This window comes from Anthonomus grandis, chromosome 12 (genome assembly GCF_022605725.1).
Source record: "Anthonomus grandis grandis chromosome 12, icAntGran1.3, whole genome shotgun sequence".
In the NCBI taxonomy this organism is placed as follows: domain Eukaryota; kingdom Metazoa; phylum Arthropoda; class Insecta; order Coleoptera; family Curculionidae; genus Anthonomus; species Anthonomus grandis.
In genome coordinates, this window is record NC_065557.1 from 8115960 (window position 1) to 8133022 (window position 17063).

Consider the following 17063-nt stretch of genomic DNA (forward strand, 5'->3'; position numbering starts at 1 on the left):
ACATAACTTAATAACAACAATTAAGACGCTTTAAGTTCCAGCAAAGTAAACAAAGTAAACGTTTTCAACAACAAAAAATCACCGCCAGTAACCATCACAGTATAAAGCGAAATTTCATCACAGTCTTGACCTCTACTGATCATCTGTTATCGGTTCCGTTTGCGAACGATAACGAGACTTCTTAAGCAAATAGAGCGCGGTGCAGCACAACAATATAATTGTTCAATTTTTTTTTGTTTTAAATAATTTTCAGAAAAAATGTCCGTGTGTCAATATCGTCCAGAGGTTTTAAGTGACAATAATAGGCATCAAGATGACGAGTATTGTGAAATTAAGCTGATTAAACATTTGGGACGGTCGTTACCGGAAATTGGCTCTTTGACGGATCTGATTAGGGAGCTAAACGTGATTTTCGAGAAGGATAACGTGAACGTTGATCTGGTGCGTTATGTGATGAACAGTTACAAGTCGAACCCGGTGGAGTGGAAGAAGTTTGCTAAATTTGACCGATTTAGGTAAGAAGACTAGAATTATTTTTTTATTCAAATGTTTATCGTCATTTATCCATATAGTTAATTTTTTCATCGGTCATCTCTTAAATACGTGATCTTTAATGCAAAATTGTAAATTGTATTTTCAAAAAAAAATAATGATTACAAAATTACATATTTGTTTATACAGGCGGCCATTATTGGATTTCAAATACGTCAATATGGATTCTATGGTAGTTCATTGTGTTTATTATATTTATAGTCACAGCCAGTACACAAATTTGTCCTATCAGATTCCACACAACTTTTCTCTAACACAAAACATGCATAATATAAAAATTAGTGTATATCACCTTAACAGATTAGTGTACATTACTATAAAAATATATAAAGCTGTAGACAAAAAGAAAGCTTCGCTTTGCATCTTCGTTGATTTGGCCAAAGCCTTTGACACGGTTTGCCACTCTAAAGACGTCTTGATCAGTTGGGACCAGTAGAAATTTTCCTTAATTTTGATCAGAAGAAAGTTTTTTAAATACAATTCAAGTCGAAATAACCATTAAAAATTGTTGAGCAGTTGCTCCGACAACGCTACTCACCGCGTTATATGTCTTACAAGCTTTGAGTCTACGGTTGTTGAGGTATCATGCTTTACAGAACCATGATGTGATAAGAGCTCCGCTCAAATTTAAGTATGCTTTAATATATAATATGACTGCAGTTTTACTGAAATCAGACCCATAGGAATAAAGTTTTGGTTGTCACGTAACCCTAAAAGTCAATATTTTAAAAATTAATAATTATACCCTAAACCAAACCCAAATACCAAATTTTATTCAAATCGGGCAAATACCAAAAAAGTTTCAAAAAAAAATTACCACATAAAATAATAATACCCATTAAATCCCGATGGTAAACCCACTGTGTTATAATTTTTGTCTAGCAAAATGCCTTGTATAGACCATTGTGTCGCATGAATATTATAATAATACACGGAAAATGCTAAAACGTCAAAACGTTGCCGAATTATCACGGCTAAAAGAACCCGATTTGGTAAAAGATATGCACATATTCGGATTCTCCAGAGTCTCTTGAATAATTCCGTATCAATTTTAGGAAGTTCTGAGCTATTTTAAGCATTTTATCAATGAAATTAAAAAGCAAGTCCGAGCCGATTCATCCACGTTGAGGCCATGTTGTCAAAACCGCCGTAAAAGTCGGCATTAAAATGGCGCGTAGACGTCAAAATCGACCATTTTCAGACGATGATTTCGGGTATAAAAAAAGGTTTTTACCTTATGATTTGTACATGGAAAAATAGTATAAAGCCTTAGGAACAGTTTAACATCAATTCTGGACCGATTCCAATCGGTTTTAGTAGTTAAATTTCGATTATAAAAAGGGTCTTTGTTCGGCGTTTTCGTTGCCATGGAGACGCCGGCCGTGGATGGCTCGATAGTAGCTCTTGTGTGGGTAGATTTTTAGCGATTTTTCGTGCTTGGGACTTTTTTGAAAAAAAATTACTTTTAGGGTACTTGAAAAAATAGCAAAAAAATAAAATTTTAGTATGTTATATTAAAATGAATGGCGCATGTACTCGATTGGTTTTGGTTTTTCTATCACATACCGGGTGCGCACAATTAATTTCCAAAGTCAAAAAATGTAAAAAAATTCATAAATCAAATACGGTTTTACTTAGAAGTACCGTTAAAATTGCAGAACATTTTGCTTATCACACGCTACAAACCGCCCATAAGATATTTGACTCTAGGGGGCGCCACTAAAAAGTTATTAAGGCTGGAAAAAAAAGTGTAAAAAAGGGGTATTTTCAACTGAGCACTGCTCACCCTGTATAAATGATAGTGTTAAACTTTATACGCTGTTTTATTCGGAAAGAATGCAGATTTAATTAATCCCAATAGTTCTTGATGAGGCGCACATATCTTCTGTGAGTCACTATTTCCGGAAAGATACCGTTAAACCGTCAGAAGGGCTAGAATATCACACATATCTGAAACTTTGAGCGTTAAAAAAAAATACTTCCCTTATGCTGAGAATAACCAAAAAGTATACGGTCCATCTAGAGATGAAGTCCAATCGACCTGTTAAATTTCATAAAATTCAAAGAACCGTTGCGACCTGTATCCTTTGCACGCGGAAAAAATCGAGCAAACAAAAAACTTTCAGTTCTAAGGCTTCCCCCTCCTAAATAAAAGAACAAATGAAAAATTGTAGTCGATAGAGTTGTAGCCTCATATATCTAAATTATGAAAAGGTAAAAATCACTTCTCTATCCTAATTAGAAAAAAAGATATACACTTTTATCCGACGAGTCCCGAGGTCGTGCGAAAACTCCCAAAAAGAAGCAGCCCTCTATAAGAGCTTCCTTGGAAGATCTGCTGATGATACATTTATGTTTATAAAGAATAATTCATGGAATGAAACAGAGAGGAAGGCAAAAAAGGATCTTTCTACAGTTAAGGATTTGATTTTAATAATAAGGTCATTCGACTTAACGTGGAAAAGACTCTTTTCATCACTTTTTCATGTTATAAATCGGGAATTTAACATTTTAACAACAAGTTAGATCATCAAGTACTGTAGTCAGATTTTCAGACGTTATGCTTGTTAACGTTTTTATGAGGAAAAAAAACCATAATGAATTTTTATTATCGCTTAAATCTACTAAAAATTGATTTTTTTTTTAATTATTCGATCCTCAATAATATTTGGGTTTGAGACGGTTTAAGAATTCGAAAATTAATAAATTTTCTATTGCATTTTATTTTCTATTGCTCCCTAAGTCACCTTGAAATTCTATTTCTCTTACGTCATTCAGATCACTAGGCACGACCAATCATAAACTTGACCTCAAAATGGGTTATCAGGTCAGAAAATTGCAAAAACATTTAAGTTTTTTTCCGATTTTCTTTACTTACCAGTTTACGACATAGATGTACCATTAGAGACATAACCGGAACTTTCCTAAAATGTATGTATTTATATGTACTTTTGTATGTATTTACTAACACAGTAAGAAAACTGTTGAGGTTGTTGAATCAGTGAAACACTTTAATAATTAAATGATTTTATTCCTTTTTTTGTACAATTCAGTAAATTGTATTGAAGGTTTATTAACTACGTGCATAGTTATTAGGATTAGGATGAATAATTTAAAAGTGGTGCCTTTTTTACTTCTACCTCTTGTTAAATTGTTATTTTTCTTAAGCATTAGACCCATATACCATTAACCAGTATTCATTTATTACGATTTTTCAGGATTGTCGCATCTGACATGAAGATGATACGTAAAATTTCAATTTTCTTCAGTGTTTAATTCTACCTCATTTTTTTTTCATCAAAACCTGAATTGCCTTGAATAGTCATTTCTTTTATATAATTAAGCCCAGATAAATCAGAGATATATAAAGTTCTATTTTTAGACTAGATAGCAACTGTATATAAACCATGAAAAATTATCAAGGAAAGGAATCAAATTTTTTTAAAAGTAAATGTTTTCTTTTTCATCATGAGAACTATTCAGCATCCACTAAACACATTCTTTTGATACATACCTCAATTTGTTATATTAATGTTATGTAAACATAATATATATAGAAGAAGCAATATAATAAAATGAAGCCATGACAACAAACTCATCATTCATTCAATAATTAATTTCAAATCAATCATTATCATTTCATTGAAACTGATGTGAATAACCAAGCAACAATATGAACTAACGCACATTAAATATAGACACATGCAATTTTTTGTTAAATTATAAATAATTTGATAATTAGAAGTTTATCGGCAAATGTTTACAAACCATACATCTTATCGTCAAATTAGAGCAATTTAAGTTAAGTAATATCTAATAATTATCTGTCGTACACGAGCTGGCCCAACACACGTTTTTTTGTCTTTCAAAATGTTGAAAATATTTTGCTTTAAATTAAGATAATAAATAGATGTTTTTTAAATTTTACTTGATTTATCTCCCAATATCCATCTATAAATTCAATTTGCCAATTTTTACTAACTACGCCGCATAAAGACACAATTTTTAGTTGCGTAGTATAATTTAGAAATAAAACAAAAATATAGAGAAAAAGTAAGAAATTTTAATACATAAATAGTTCCTCATCATCTCAGTCTGAGGAAAAATTCAATTTCCAGCTCAACCAGAGAGGAGCATAACAACAAAAACGTGCTTTTTAACCAATACTGTTTAAATTTCTGTTTTAGATACACAAGAAACCTAGTTGACGATGGTAACGGGAAATACAACCTGATGCTTCTTTGTTGGGGCGAAGGGCATGGGTCAGGCATACACGATCACGCGAACTCTCATTGTTTCATGAAAATCCTACAAGGATCTCTCGAGGAAATCAGATTCGGTTGGCCCAAACAGAGTAAAGGAGAAGAAGAAGAGGAGCTCAAAGAAATCGGACGGACTAGGCTCAATTTAAATGAAGTTTGTTATATTAATGGTAAGTGGTAATGAGATTAATAAAGTTATACTAGTATTAAGCACCCCATTTATTTCTTACTATATTAAAAGTTTTTCTATATTTCGAATTTGAGATGTATCTAATGAATTACAAGGATTGAACCTCTGTTTACGTCAAATGAATTTATGAGGGGTCGGAAAATGACAACTATCCTGGCGCAATTTCTTGCTGATAGAAGGAATCAAGTGGATGTGGGGTTTATGGAACTCTCTAAGGCCTTCGATAAAATTGACCATGATATACTACTTAAAAAACTCAAGGCTTTTGGCATATCATTTTTTTAAGATCTTATTTACATATGGCAGCAATCTTAACCCCCTGCTATTCTTGATCTTTAGAAATGACACCGCCGCTATTATAGTTGTCAATTTTCATATATTTTCAATTATTTGCAATTATACGATTTAAAATTGTACTCCACTGTGAAGATTAGGAGGATTGCGAGAGACTGCGATTTAGCTTAGACGCTGTTCCGGAATGGTGTGTTCAGAACAGGGTAATGTTAAATATCGACAAGTGGTCGGTGATGTCTGTGATATAGTAAGTTTTAAGTATTAATTGATGACCAACTTTCCATCGAGTACATTGAGACTGCAAGGCAGAGAAACTGTGAATCTGCTAACAATGTCAAAATTTCCGTTAACTCTTTACCTAGGAGTAAACTGGAGTTTACGTCTGTTATTTGGTCACCTTTATATATATCAGAGATATGTAAATCAATTAGAGAATGTGCCGAGGGTCAGACAGTGAAGAACTACTGCAAAGATTTCACTTTTAATGGTAGTAGGTATCACTGGTTATGTCCCTCTTTGTTAAGCGATTAATTAATTTTTAATATCCAAGAATTCCTACTAGGCAGACCAATTTTTTCTACTTCCCAGAAGCTCGTACTAACTTGATTCAAACATCACCAGTGGACAGAGTCTGCTCAGTATTTAATAAAAGGTGGCAAATAAAATTGATCCAAGTTGGACCTACTCGAGATTCATTAAAACTGTTAAAGGGTGCCAGTACTTTAGATTTTTTATTATTTTTCATCGATTTATGTAATGTTTTAACAGCTCTAATTGTTTACTGTCGGGATCTTTTCTAAATAAATAAATAAATTTAAATTAGGGTTCCATGCTAAAGAAATTTGAATTATTTTGAAAATGAGAAAACTATAAGTAAGTCTTGTTAAAAAGAGCTTTATCATCTCCTACTAACAATGCAAATAGATTTTTGTCCCAATAATAAAATGTGTCTAATTGCAATTTTTGTCACATAGTAATTTAGGCTTTTAATAATTTTTCACCTTGAATAGCACTTTACGGAAGGAAAATTTCTAGCCAAAGCTATGTGTTTATTTATGCAATTACAGCGCATCATTCAGGGTTATTTTAGTTAATATTATATGTTCACATTTAGTCAGTTCATGTTTACCATTTAATATTAAAAATACATTTTTAAATTCACTTACTTCAACAAAAAATTCGCTAAAATAGAGTGAACGATAACCTGGATTAGCACAAAAAGTAATAAATACAAAATAATTATAGAATTATTAGAAAAAAATATAAAACGGAATAATTACAAGCAATACAAGGAAAAAAAGTAATCGAATTCCAAAAAGGCTAAGAAAATATTTAAATTGCATAAGATAAGAGTTTGTTCTTCATCTTAAAGAATTTTTTTGAAGAAGAACGAAGAATAATAATACAAATGCAAAAATCGCCTTCAAATTACATTTTGCTAATATAATATTTGAACAAGAAGGTTAATAATATATAGATACCTCATATTGGCCCGGCAGTTAAGACATAAACTTAAATCAAAATAATCTAGAATATATACATTATAAAAAAAATATTGAAAGCAATATAAATAATGGTCCCAGTATTTTCTGACCTTTTGTAAGAAGTAAACTAAATAATTCTGGTGTGCTGAGAGAAATAAGTAAATAAGGGACTTTATATTTAACTCCTCTTTTAACCCTTTTATATGCAAAATTAAATTCTATATGCAAACCAGAAGTAAAAAAAAAAAATTCTAAAACTAAATATAAATTCAATTTTATTGTGCATTTTTTTTCAACTGACAAGTTAAATATACAAATGGAACAATGAGCAAAACAAAACAATAATATAAGTTCACTATTAATCAATAAAATGTTGATCCTTAAGAGTGCTAATCCTTAGGTGATTTTAAGAAGAAAAGTTCGAATAAGTAAGCGTGTATTTTTAGCAAAATAAATTTGGTCTTAAAGTCAATATATAGGGCCAAACATAGTCGTAATTCATGTGAGGAAGTACAAGCATTTTGTACAAATTTTGCGATAAGTAAGCTTGTTGACCTACCTTAGCAAGATGCGACATAAATTGTTGTCAAACATGATACACAGATTTTTAAATTAAGTTACCACCAGCACTTCTACATTCGATAAGTGACTACCATTTACCACAAATTAATATAACTGACTCTCTGTAATATAACTGTGCATATCCATTGTATAAATGACAAAGAGCAAGGGTCCCAAAATTGATTCTTGAGGAACTGCCCTTACAGTAAGAGGCAATATTCTGCCTACTGTAAGGGGAGTAAAACTTTTGATCGATAAAAACACGCTCGAGATCCTTATATTAGATATTCATTAAGCAGTTTAATCATATTATCTTTAAACCCCTAATAGTATAATAATTTAGCATGCATCAGTTGTGGATCAAACGCCTTACTATAGTCAAGCAACATTAAACCAGACTGTTGTCCTTTATGAATATAAATTACGTTTTCATCCTTAATGCCTTGCACTTCAGTACTTGTACTAAATCCTTTCCTAAAAGCAGATTGACATTGGTAAAAAAAATTATTTTTTACGGAAAGTCAAAGATTTAAGGCTAAATTACTTTTTCAAAAATTTCATAAACAACACTTAACAAACTAATTGGTCTTGAATCTGAGTGAATTTTAGGATCACTTGCTTTTGGTAATAGTAAAATCATGACGGATTTCCACTGTCTAGAAAACTTACATTCAATTTTATTGAATATAGAAATGATAACTGGACAACGTAATTAAACATTTTAATTTTCAAACGTTCATATCATTAATAGTATTCCTAATATGTTAACTATTATTGCTGCTGTTAAAAAAATTAACATATGCTTTCTTTAAGGACTGCTTATGTAAACATATTTCTTACACTCTTATAATCTTCCCAGTTTCCTATGCTTCTCCATTTTTTGTATTTTGTTAAAAAAATATTTCTATTTTTTGTAAAACATCACTAAACCAGGGAGATTTTAATTAAGAAGAGATCAATAAATGATCCTTAATTCAAGTTTTTATATTCAATACATTCAATCATTTTTGGAGGCAATACTGGGACCTTAAGACTACTATTGCAATATACTAGTTGATGGTCAGATATTTGATGCATATTGTGGTAATATACCAAACCTTTTAACAAACTTTTATTTGAAATAATAATCACATCTAATAATGCAGATTTTTGTAGTGAAAATCTAGTAGGATTCTTAACGACTTACCTAAAATGAAATGAATCTAACCCATTATTAAAACTATCATTAATGCTTCCATTTATACCTCATTATAAAAAGGTAGAACATTAACAACAAAGTTTATCAATAGCATTTAAGTCCTTAAGCTTTGGTGCCCAATAAAACACCCAATTTGATTGTTCACCTTTATAATAAGCCATTGTTGCTCCAATTGTTAATTTTTATCAAAAATATCATATGCAGTTCCACACAAGCTACATCTAACGTAAACTCTACCATATACTCTTCTGTATGATAATGCGACGTTTAATTGTACTTTATACCTCTCTCGTTAGACCTTAGAGTTTATATGTTAAATATCTACAAATATCTTCAATTGCAATTTAATTAATAAATTTTAAAATATAATAAAAGACTCTATCTTATGTTTAAAGCATTATTTGACTTTCTGTCGTTTTAAAACTATAAAGATTAGCGGGAAAGAAAGTGGTCAAAATACGAATACCCCAAAGAACACTAATAAAAATCTTATTTCATATTTTAAAAACTAATTTAATTGGTTAACTACAGTAAATTTTAAATATAATTAGACTCCATAAGCTCTAATTTATTAAAAACAATAAACCATCTTGGATACAGATTTTCCGTTAAGCAACATGCGGAATAAATAATATTTACATCAGAGGTCTTTTATCAGACTGTATTTCAATGATGTTTACCTGCTAATCTACTGTAAATAATGTCACTAATATCAACCAAAAGTGAACGTTTAAGGTTCAATTAAAATATAAACAATAAACCATTTTTTAGATTCTTTGGGTCTTCATAGAGTGGAAAACGTGTCAAGCTACGATACTGCCATTAGCCTTCACTTGTATTGCCCACCATACGATCGATGTTCAGTGTTTAACCAAAGAAATGGGAAAAAAACAACTTCTACGGTGACGTTTTATTCTATGTATGGCAAAAGAACTAAGGTAAGAAATTCGATTGAAAAAAAAAATTGTGTGACATGTTGCCTTTTTTAGAATAATGATGAAGTGCCTGTGCCAGAGGACAACTGACCTGCATACAGCCATATGGTTAATTTAGTTTGGACTATATTATATTGCATACAAATCAAATATTATACCTAACGAGGAACCTATCATCTCCACCCTCTAACTTAAAATTGTAGATTTTGATATATGGGTTTTATAATACTGAATAAAGGATGAACCAAATTTGTTTTTATTGTGATATTCAAAAAGGAAATTTTTTTTTGTTAATTCCTCTAAGCGTTTTCTCACGGTTTTTAGAGAGAAAAAGGAAATATTTACTTAAACTAATAAATTAGTTGCAAGAAAAACCTTGAAAGAATGGTGTCAAAGTATCCAAAAAAATTAATCTATGAATCTTACAGGAGATTTGCCTCTCGTTTTTTTGCCATTCACTTTTTCTTGCATTACAGTTTTCTCCATCCCGTACTTCCGTATCACGGGACCGCAATATTTAAGTATGAGCCTCTGGACTCTTAAAACTAGCCTTTCGTAATCCCGAATACTCAATCAATTCTCTGCATATGAATATTTTTGTTCTGTGAACTGTCCAAGGGATTCTCAACATCTTGCAATAACATATCATCTACTTCTATTTTCGGTATTGTACGTTTAACATCTAAGACTCTGACCCATAGGTCTTATTTTCATATTTGCCTGATATTGTTGCCTTTACAGATTTTAACTAGTCTGTCCGAAGCATCTTTTGCCAATTCTTCTCCTGATTTCTGGTTCGAAGCCTCCTTTGCCGTTTACTTTTGTATCAAGATAAATGACAGTACTCTTGGTTTCTATATCGTGGATGAATCGAAGTGGCATTGGAATTGTCTGAGATCTGTCCACAATCAGCAGATAGCGTTCTAATCTATCTCTCTAGATCTAACGGCATCAGACAAGGCTGCAATCTCTCCCCAATTCTCTTCAACATATACGTGAATAGATTATTACAGAGGCTCTAGAAAAAGACGAGAGTTTCTATGGGCGGAAAAAAGGTATCAAACCACAAAACACTATAATTTTGGCACAATAGAACGCAATGTTTAAAAAACTTCAACGAGTGCAAACTGGCCTAAACAAAAACCACGAATAGATAAATAAAAAAAGATCTTTTTAATTTATTACACTTACAGACATAACAATATTATCTCAATTAAATATGTATATCTCCATATACGTTAATATATACTTATATCTAAACAGTTGATGTTATGTATATCTTGGTGAGGATGGATCTTCTAAAAGGAACCTAGAGTCGGGCGTGGTGAGGTGCTCTGACGATGATACATCGATATTATGAAACTGGTTCCCAATTGGCGGTCAGAATTTGAGGTCCTTAATGGCCTGCGGCAGATCGGGCAGTTTAATGTCCTTGATTTGCTGGGGAATGTTCATGTTTTTCACTGCTGATACGGCCCTAGCTGGGGCAGCTGATATACCCGCCTAAAATCATAGAAAAAAATTTATATATGGGGCTTGTATGTTGAATAGCTGATGTTTATAAGAGCCTCACATATCAATTTTCTTTTCAACCCTATAGTATTATTTAACAATGTCAACGCCCTTATAACTATTTAACTATTTAGTTAAGAGCAGACTAGAGGTTAACTCTGTTATTTGGTCACCTATATCAGATATATGTAATTGGAGAATGTGCAGAGGAAATTTTTGAAGTAAAGGGCATTTAAAGAGGGCCTAGTTTATTTCCCAAGAGGGTCAGACAGTGAAGAACTGCTACAAAAGTTTCACTTTAAAAGGCTACTCAACCGTAGAGAATTACACTCAATCTAGTTTTCTAATAAGTTAATAGATGGTGTCACTACATGTCCCCAGAATTAATTCTAGGCAGGGCAATTTTTCTACCTACCACGTTTTCTAAATAAATAAATAAATCATAAAAAGTTTCACATCTTGGGTCTATTTGAGAATTCGTGACGACCGTTTGTCTAAATAATATGCACATTTTATACAACAAGGTTTCTTTAGATAAGAATTTCTTTACAGATAAACTGATTATGTGGTAATGTTGGCCATGGTTTACACATGAATGTGCCCAAATTGCTTATTTTTATAAAGTTCTTGTTATCCCTAGTTAAAAAAGAGAAATTTTCAATACAAAGTAACGTTTTTATGCAATTGATTTTTATGCAATTTCATAGATTCTGGATCTAAGAACAACTTATATAACAACATCAACTAATAAAAATTGTACATGAAATATGAAAACATTCTCAATTGTTATTTTTGAATAATAAAAATCTCTTGATTCAGTGTCCTATTAAAACTATTTGATCTTTGAAAAACAGAGCCAAAGTATTCTGCAAAAACATCTGCAATATTCTGACAGTCACTAATGTCTACTACACCCCTTTAAGAAACCCCTGATTTTATATTATTTACACTATGGACTAGGAGTAAAAACTACTAGGCTCCATTTGTATATTATTCTCAATATTTTCATTGGGACACCTATAATGGCCTCTCCACTAAGCAGTTTCACCTCTTGTCTTAATGGTGTAGATTAAGCTAAAACCAAAGCATTTAAGGAAATTTAATTTACCTGCCTATGAAAACAATTCTTATAATTAACCTTAAATATAAACTCAGAAGTAAAGAAACTAGGATACATATTTGTTGTTCGTAAGGTATTCCTTGACTGTTTTTTTGGTACTGACTGATCAATGCATGCGTACATTACATAGAACAACTGCACACATTCATCCACATCCAAGTACCCCTCCAGCTCTTTCCAGTCCATACCTTGAATGAGGCCATATAAAAAGGTGAAAATTGCTCTTTGCATAGTCATAGAAAAATGAAATTTAAAACACATACAACTCTTGGTCAAATATAAAACCCTAAATGTGACAATAAAATCAAGGCAAGGATGATATACAGATGTCCTCATTAACAAGTGGTACATCACATTTAGTTAAATTTTTGACATTCATGATTAAAAGTAATAAATCCAACCTTATGCACTGAGTTGTATTGGGTAAGATTGTGAAATTTGATAAAATTTTCTAACAAACCACTTTTTGACAGCTCCTATTACCATCAAAAAACTTACATAGTCATTATCACATGTATTAGGAGGCAAATATGTAAAACATTAATAAAAAATACTTTTTTAAGGTTAAATTTTAGTACTAAGTACTTAACAATACAACTTACATTATTTTGAACTCATTCTACCATAAATTTCTTCTTTACTACCAGCAAGATACCACCACTCCTGGTATGCTTTTTGTATGTTACTATGACCTTTTATGATATAAAAGAGTTTTTGGCAATTAGTTAATTCTTTAGGTATAAATTAAAATTCATATAAGAAGCTCTTATAAACCTCAGTATCTTTACAAATACCTGATCGCAAATTATAAAAATGGCAAGAATTAAATTTAACTGAACTGTACTTAAGCTCCAACACCTTTTTAGCAAACAGAAATGTACTTTTATCCTATTATGCCTTCTCCAGGAAACATAAAAGTTAAGTTGTTAAGCAAATTTAAATTAGTGTCTTGACATGACTTTGTTTTCAATTTATTTTACTTAATTCTAGGGAAGCAGCGAGATATGTATAGTCTGTTAAAATTGTGGAGAGACAAACACGACATGGCCAAAATAAAAAGGGTAATGATAAACTTACTAAAGAAAATGATCAGTATAGACAAAACTTAGTCTTTGCGCTTTTTGATTGTGGCTATTCCACATCTATAATTTAGGAAAATTACAAAATATTTATTATTATTTAGTGGAAATAAACACTATTTCTTTTAAAAACAAGCAAAATAAAAGTTATACTACTACATAAGCATCAAAAACTTACTGTAGTTAAGAAACCAACCTCTTGCTTCTCCAACTTATTTTGATCCTCTATCCTAGCAAGGATCTCATTCATATTTGTTTCTAAAACCATTCCGCCCATAACTAACTCATTTAAGATAAAATGTACCTTGTCAACATGAAAAATTAGGTCAAGTTCACAAACGTTTTCGAAGCATTTGTCCAAGGTTTCAACAAATACCTGTATAAGGTCTAAAATTCCTAATTCACTCTCGGATGAATCCACACAAAACACAAAGTATAGTGTGGCATAGTGCCTGTAGATTAATTTATAGTCACTGCCACCTATTAAGCTAAAATACAGTATTTCGGTGAATAGTTTTATAGGAGACTTTAGTTAGGTTAGGTACCTTCCGCCCTCCAAAAAATTGCACACATTATCATCCCGTTTTGATACTAACTGAAAGGTTTCTTTTATTATTTGTTGTTGCATATCTTCAGGCTAAAATAAGAGGTTTATTACCCATAGATAGGATCAAAAGGGAGGTTATACTTACAAAATGCTGATAAAATTTTGATAATCGGGGTTTTCCATGGTTATTGAATACTAGAATGGCTTTGATCATGGTTGATGCCTAATTTGGTTGGAGCTGTTTTGGTTTTACGCCCTATAGTAAGTACACATTAGTGTTTTTTTTAAGTTATTTTTTAAAAATTATCTTTTTTTCAATTACAAGTGTTGTGAAAATTGTTCAAGAATGTCAATGAATGTCAGCTGACAGTGACTTTGACGTATATGTCAATAAGGAGCGGATTGTCTCAAATTATCGATAAGACGTTATGTTTGTCGTGTTTTGCTATAGCTTGATAATTAAGTAATTTTACTTCATAATTAGAATTATAACTAAATCAATTAATAGTGTATAATTAATGTGATTGGGTTTATTCACTGACAGATCAGATTTTTGAAACCTAGAGCTTTGACGTCTAAGAAGCGCCTAAATTACAGATTTCTGTAATCCCGATGGTTTTTCCCCCACCACCGACTTGTTTACTAAAAATTTGACTTGAAAACAGAGTGAGACAAACATGGCAGATAGTAAAATGGCGTCGGTGTGTGTCGGACGGTCCTTCGAGCCGAAAAATTATTAATTTCGATTTTTTTGAATAAAATTTCCGAAAAATCCGATTATGGCCGGTGTATGATTGTTCTTCGTTACTTTCCTAAGGTCCCCAAATATGTATCGGACAACGTATGTGCCGTTTTTATGGTGTAAATTGGCGTTTTTGTTGACGTTAGCTGCCGCAGTTAAAGGTAAACCAAATGGTTTTTAAATCGTTTATTTGTCGGATACCTTTTTTTAAGGATTTTTCGTAATTTGCCCACACGCATCTTAAAAAACGAACATTTAAATATTAATTTTTGTACGTCGTCAGATCTGTTTTCGCTATTTTAAAGTTCCTGTTTTGTTTGTGTAGGTGTAATGGGCATTTATGTATTCAATATCCTGTTGTGGCCAAGCATTCAGCTTTATAATAACGTTATTTTATTCATTACTGGGTGTAGATTATAATAACGTTTTAATGGCCTCAAGGAAATTTTCACAATTAAAACATTTAATCTATAAATTCATCAAATGTAAAAGCTATAAAAACAGTACCAAGAATTAAGAAAAATTAACAATTAAAATACTGTATATACCTATTTAATGTGAATAGCGTATAAAGGTTACTTACAGGGCTACAAGGCTAACATTTTTTTTTTTATTTATCAAAAGACCATAATTATTCAATTTTAAATGGAGATGTCATTTACAAACAACTGAAAATTGAGAGACCACATGACAAAACCTGATGCATTTCCCAAGGTTTCCCTAAACTCTATCAAAGGAAATTGCAACTTTTGCTTTTAACTAAACCCTGTAGCTCTCAGCTTTGACTAAAACAAATGGTGTTTACTCTGTCAAAAGCCTTGAAGAAGTCTGTATAAATATAATCCAACTGAAAGACCTTTAAGAATCTCAACAGATCAGAATGGTATAGGAATATATTTATCACTGTACACTTCTCTCTTGTGCTTATTTATATCAATTTCCTTAGATAAAAAAAACACATATAGATGTTGACTATGCTACTATAATTAGCAGTTTACTGCGTACCACCTCATGTAAAAACTGGCATTCAAATACCAAAATGTTGAGAATATTGTTTAAAATAACAGGTTAGATATATCTGCTATAAAGACACTTCTTTTAAATGTATTTATGTTTCATCTAGTCAGGTTTATTTGATGATATAAGCACTATATTCAAATTCAAAATATACTTTATTGTCAAAACAAATTTGTATATTATTGTTAACAAAGCTTGATACTAGTCCTATAACTAAAATAAAAAAAATTACAAAATTTTACATGTAAGAGTAGAAAGATAAAAATAGCCAGTCATAATATGAAACAGTAAAACAAACATCAGAATAATGACACATAAAATGTACAATTTTACCACAAAACAGTTGTAATTTATCCTAATTTGAACACATAAAAACATGCAAATAAAATAGTAGCAATGCATGGAAAGATGTGATTGCAAACCTAAATTGGTCTAAGATCTTTCAGCAAAATACTCTGTAAGGCACTAGTAGCCCTTAACAAAAAAGCCTTGGTAGAGCATCTAAATGCCAAACTGATGTTACATTGTATACTACTGATTTTTTTATTTGTTCAGACCTAGGCATAGGCAATCTAACATTGGAGGAATGCTGAGTATTATATCCTGCATCCACCCTAATGAGTCTCTGAAGAACCAACCCTAAATAAACATCTAATAGCTTTCTTTTGTAAAGTAAAAACTGTGTAAGAGAGGTTCTGGAGCACACCCCCAAAAACAAATGTCATAGCGAAGATGGGGCTTAATTAAGGACAAATGTTAACCTTTAGCAACTGAACTGTCTAAATTTTTGATGAGGCTTAAGATTATGACACAGAGAGCATAACAGCTAAAAGAATGTTTATAGCAAATTGTGGTTATATGATTTTCAAATTTTAACCCAGACTCAATATATAACTATTATTATGATATTATATTATATAACTATTATGATTATTACTTAAAAAAATATCAATAAGTTTTTTAGGCACATTTCAATTTTAATATATTTGTTTTGGAAAAATTAAAGCATAACTTATTAGCATCACACCATCTTTTTACCTTATATAAATCTGTCTGAATCTTTACACAAAATTGTAGTATTGTCTGCAAAGATGGTAAAATGGCCATATATTACAATATGATGCCAATCATACACCAGGGGTACACCTACGCTAGTCTTCATTTCATTGGAGTCTCCATCAAATATGACCAGAAGTACTCCAAAACCCTTTGCCTGAATCCATATGCCTCCAGTTTACTTAGCAGTATTCTGTGGTTGAACACAGGCTTTTGACAAGTCACAAAACACTGCTGCAGCACATCAACACCCATTGTTAAGCCCCAGATATAACCTGTCCAGAACATTAAAGATAGTGTATGTATGTATTTCCCTGATATTAATAAGCACTATGTAGGTACATGAATAACATATTTTTAGAGTATGAGGATTATTATTAAACCTGTCCATATTCCCTTTATTGTAAAATCTACATTGATTGTTGTTGCTGCAGGTCCAAAGCTATATTAATTCATGACCAAATCCATTATACCACTCAAATTATTTATATGTTTATATATCTCTGTGCAAAAT

General features: G+C 31.3%; 3 protein-coding genes across 5 annotated transcripts in view; 2 read left to right on the top strand and 1 right to left on the bottom strand.

Moving 5' to 3' along the window:
* The first annotated feature begins 30 nt into the window (after positions 1-30).
* On the top strand, positions 31-9725 carry LOC126742964 (cysteine dioxygenase type 1). The gene is made up of 4 exons (XM_050449858.1): positions 31-515; positions 4740-4984; positions 9313-9479; positions 9531-9725. Exons 1-4 carry the CDS (start codon positions 259-261, stop codon positions 9564-9566), a joined length of 705 nt encoding a protein of 234 aa, XP_050305815.1. The 5' UTR covers positions 31-258; the 3' UTR covers positions 9567-9725.
* A 905-nt stretch (positions 9726-10630) lies between these two features.
* On the bottom strand, positions 10631-14101 carry LOC126742965 (AP-3 complex subunit sigma-2). 2 transcript variants are annotated; one of them, XM_050449859.1, is made up of 4 exons: positions 13880-14101; positions 13733-13824; positions 13366-13675; positions 10631-10979 (listed from the first exon to the last, which is right to left on the bottom strand). In XM_050449859.1, the coding sequence occupies exons 1-4, from the start codon at positions 13946-13948 to the stop codon at positions 10857-10859; spliced, it is 594 nt and encodes a 197-aa protein (XP_050305816.1). In that variant the 5' UTR covers positions 13949-14101; the 3' UTR covers positions 10631-10856. The 2 variants fall into 2 exon arrangements, with proteins under 2 accessions (XP_050305816.1, XP_050305817.1); XM_050449860.1 differs by having other exon boundaries at positions 13384-13675; positions 13880-14098.
* A 328-nt stretch (positions 14102-14429) lies between these two features.
* Positions 14430-17063, top strand: part of LOC126742960 (neogenin) — a 159367-nt gene continuing 156733 nt past the window's right edge. For both annotated transcript variants that reach the window (XM_050449849.1, XM_050449850.1), the window contains exon 1: positions 14430-14637. In XM_050449849.1, the coding sequence (XP_050305806.1) occupies positions 14562-14637 (76 nt within the window). In that variant the 5' untranslated portion in view covers positions 14430-14561. The remainder of the gene's footprint in view (positions 14638-17063) is intronic.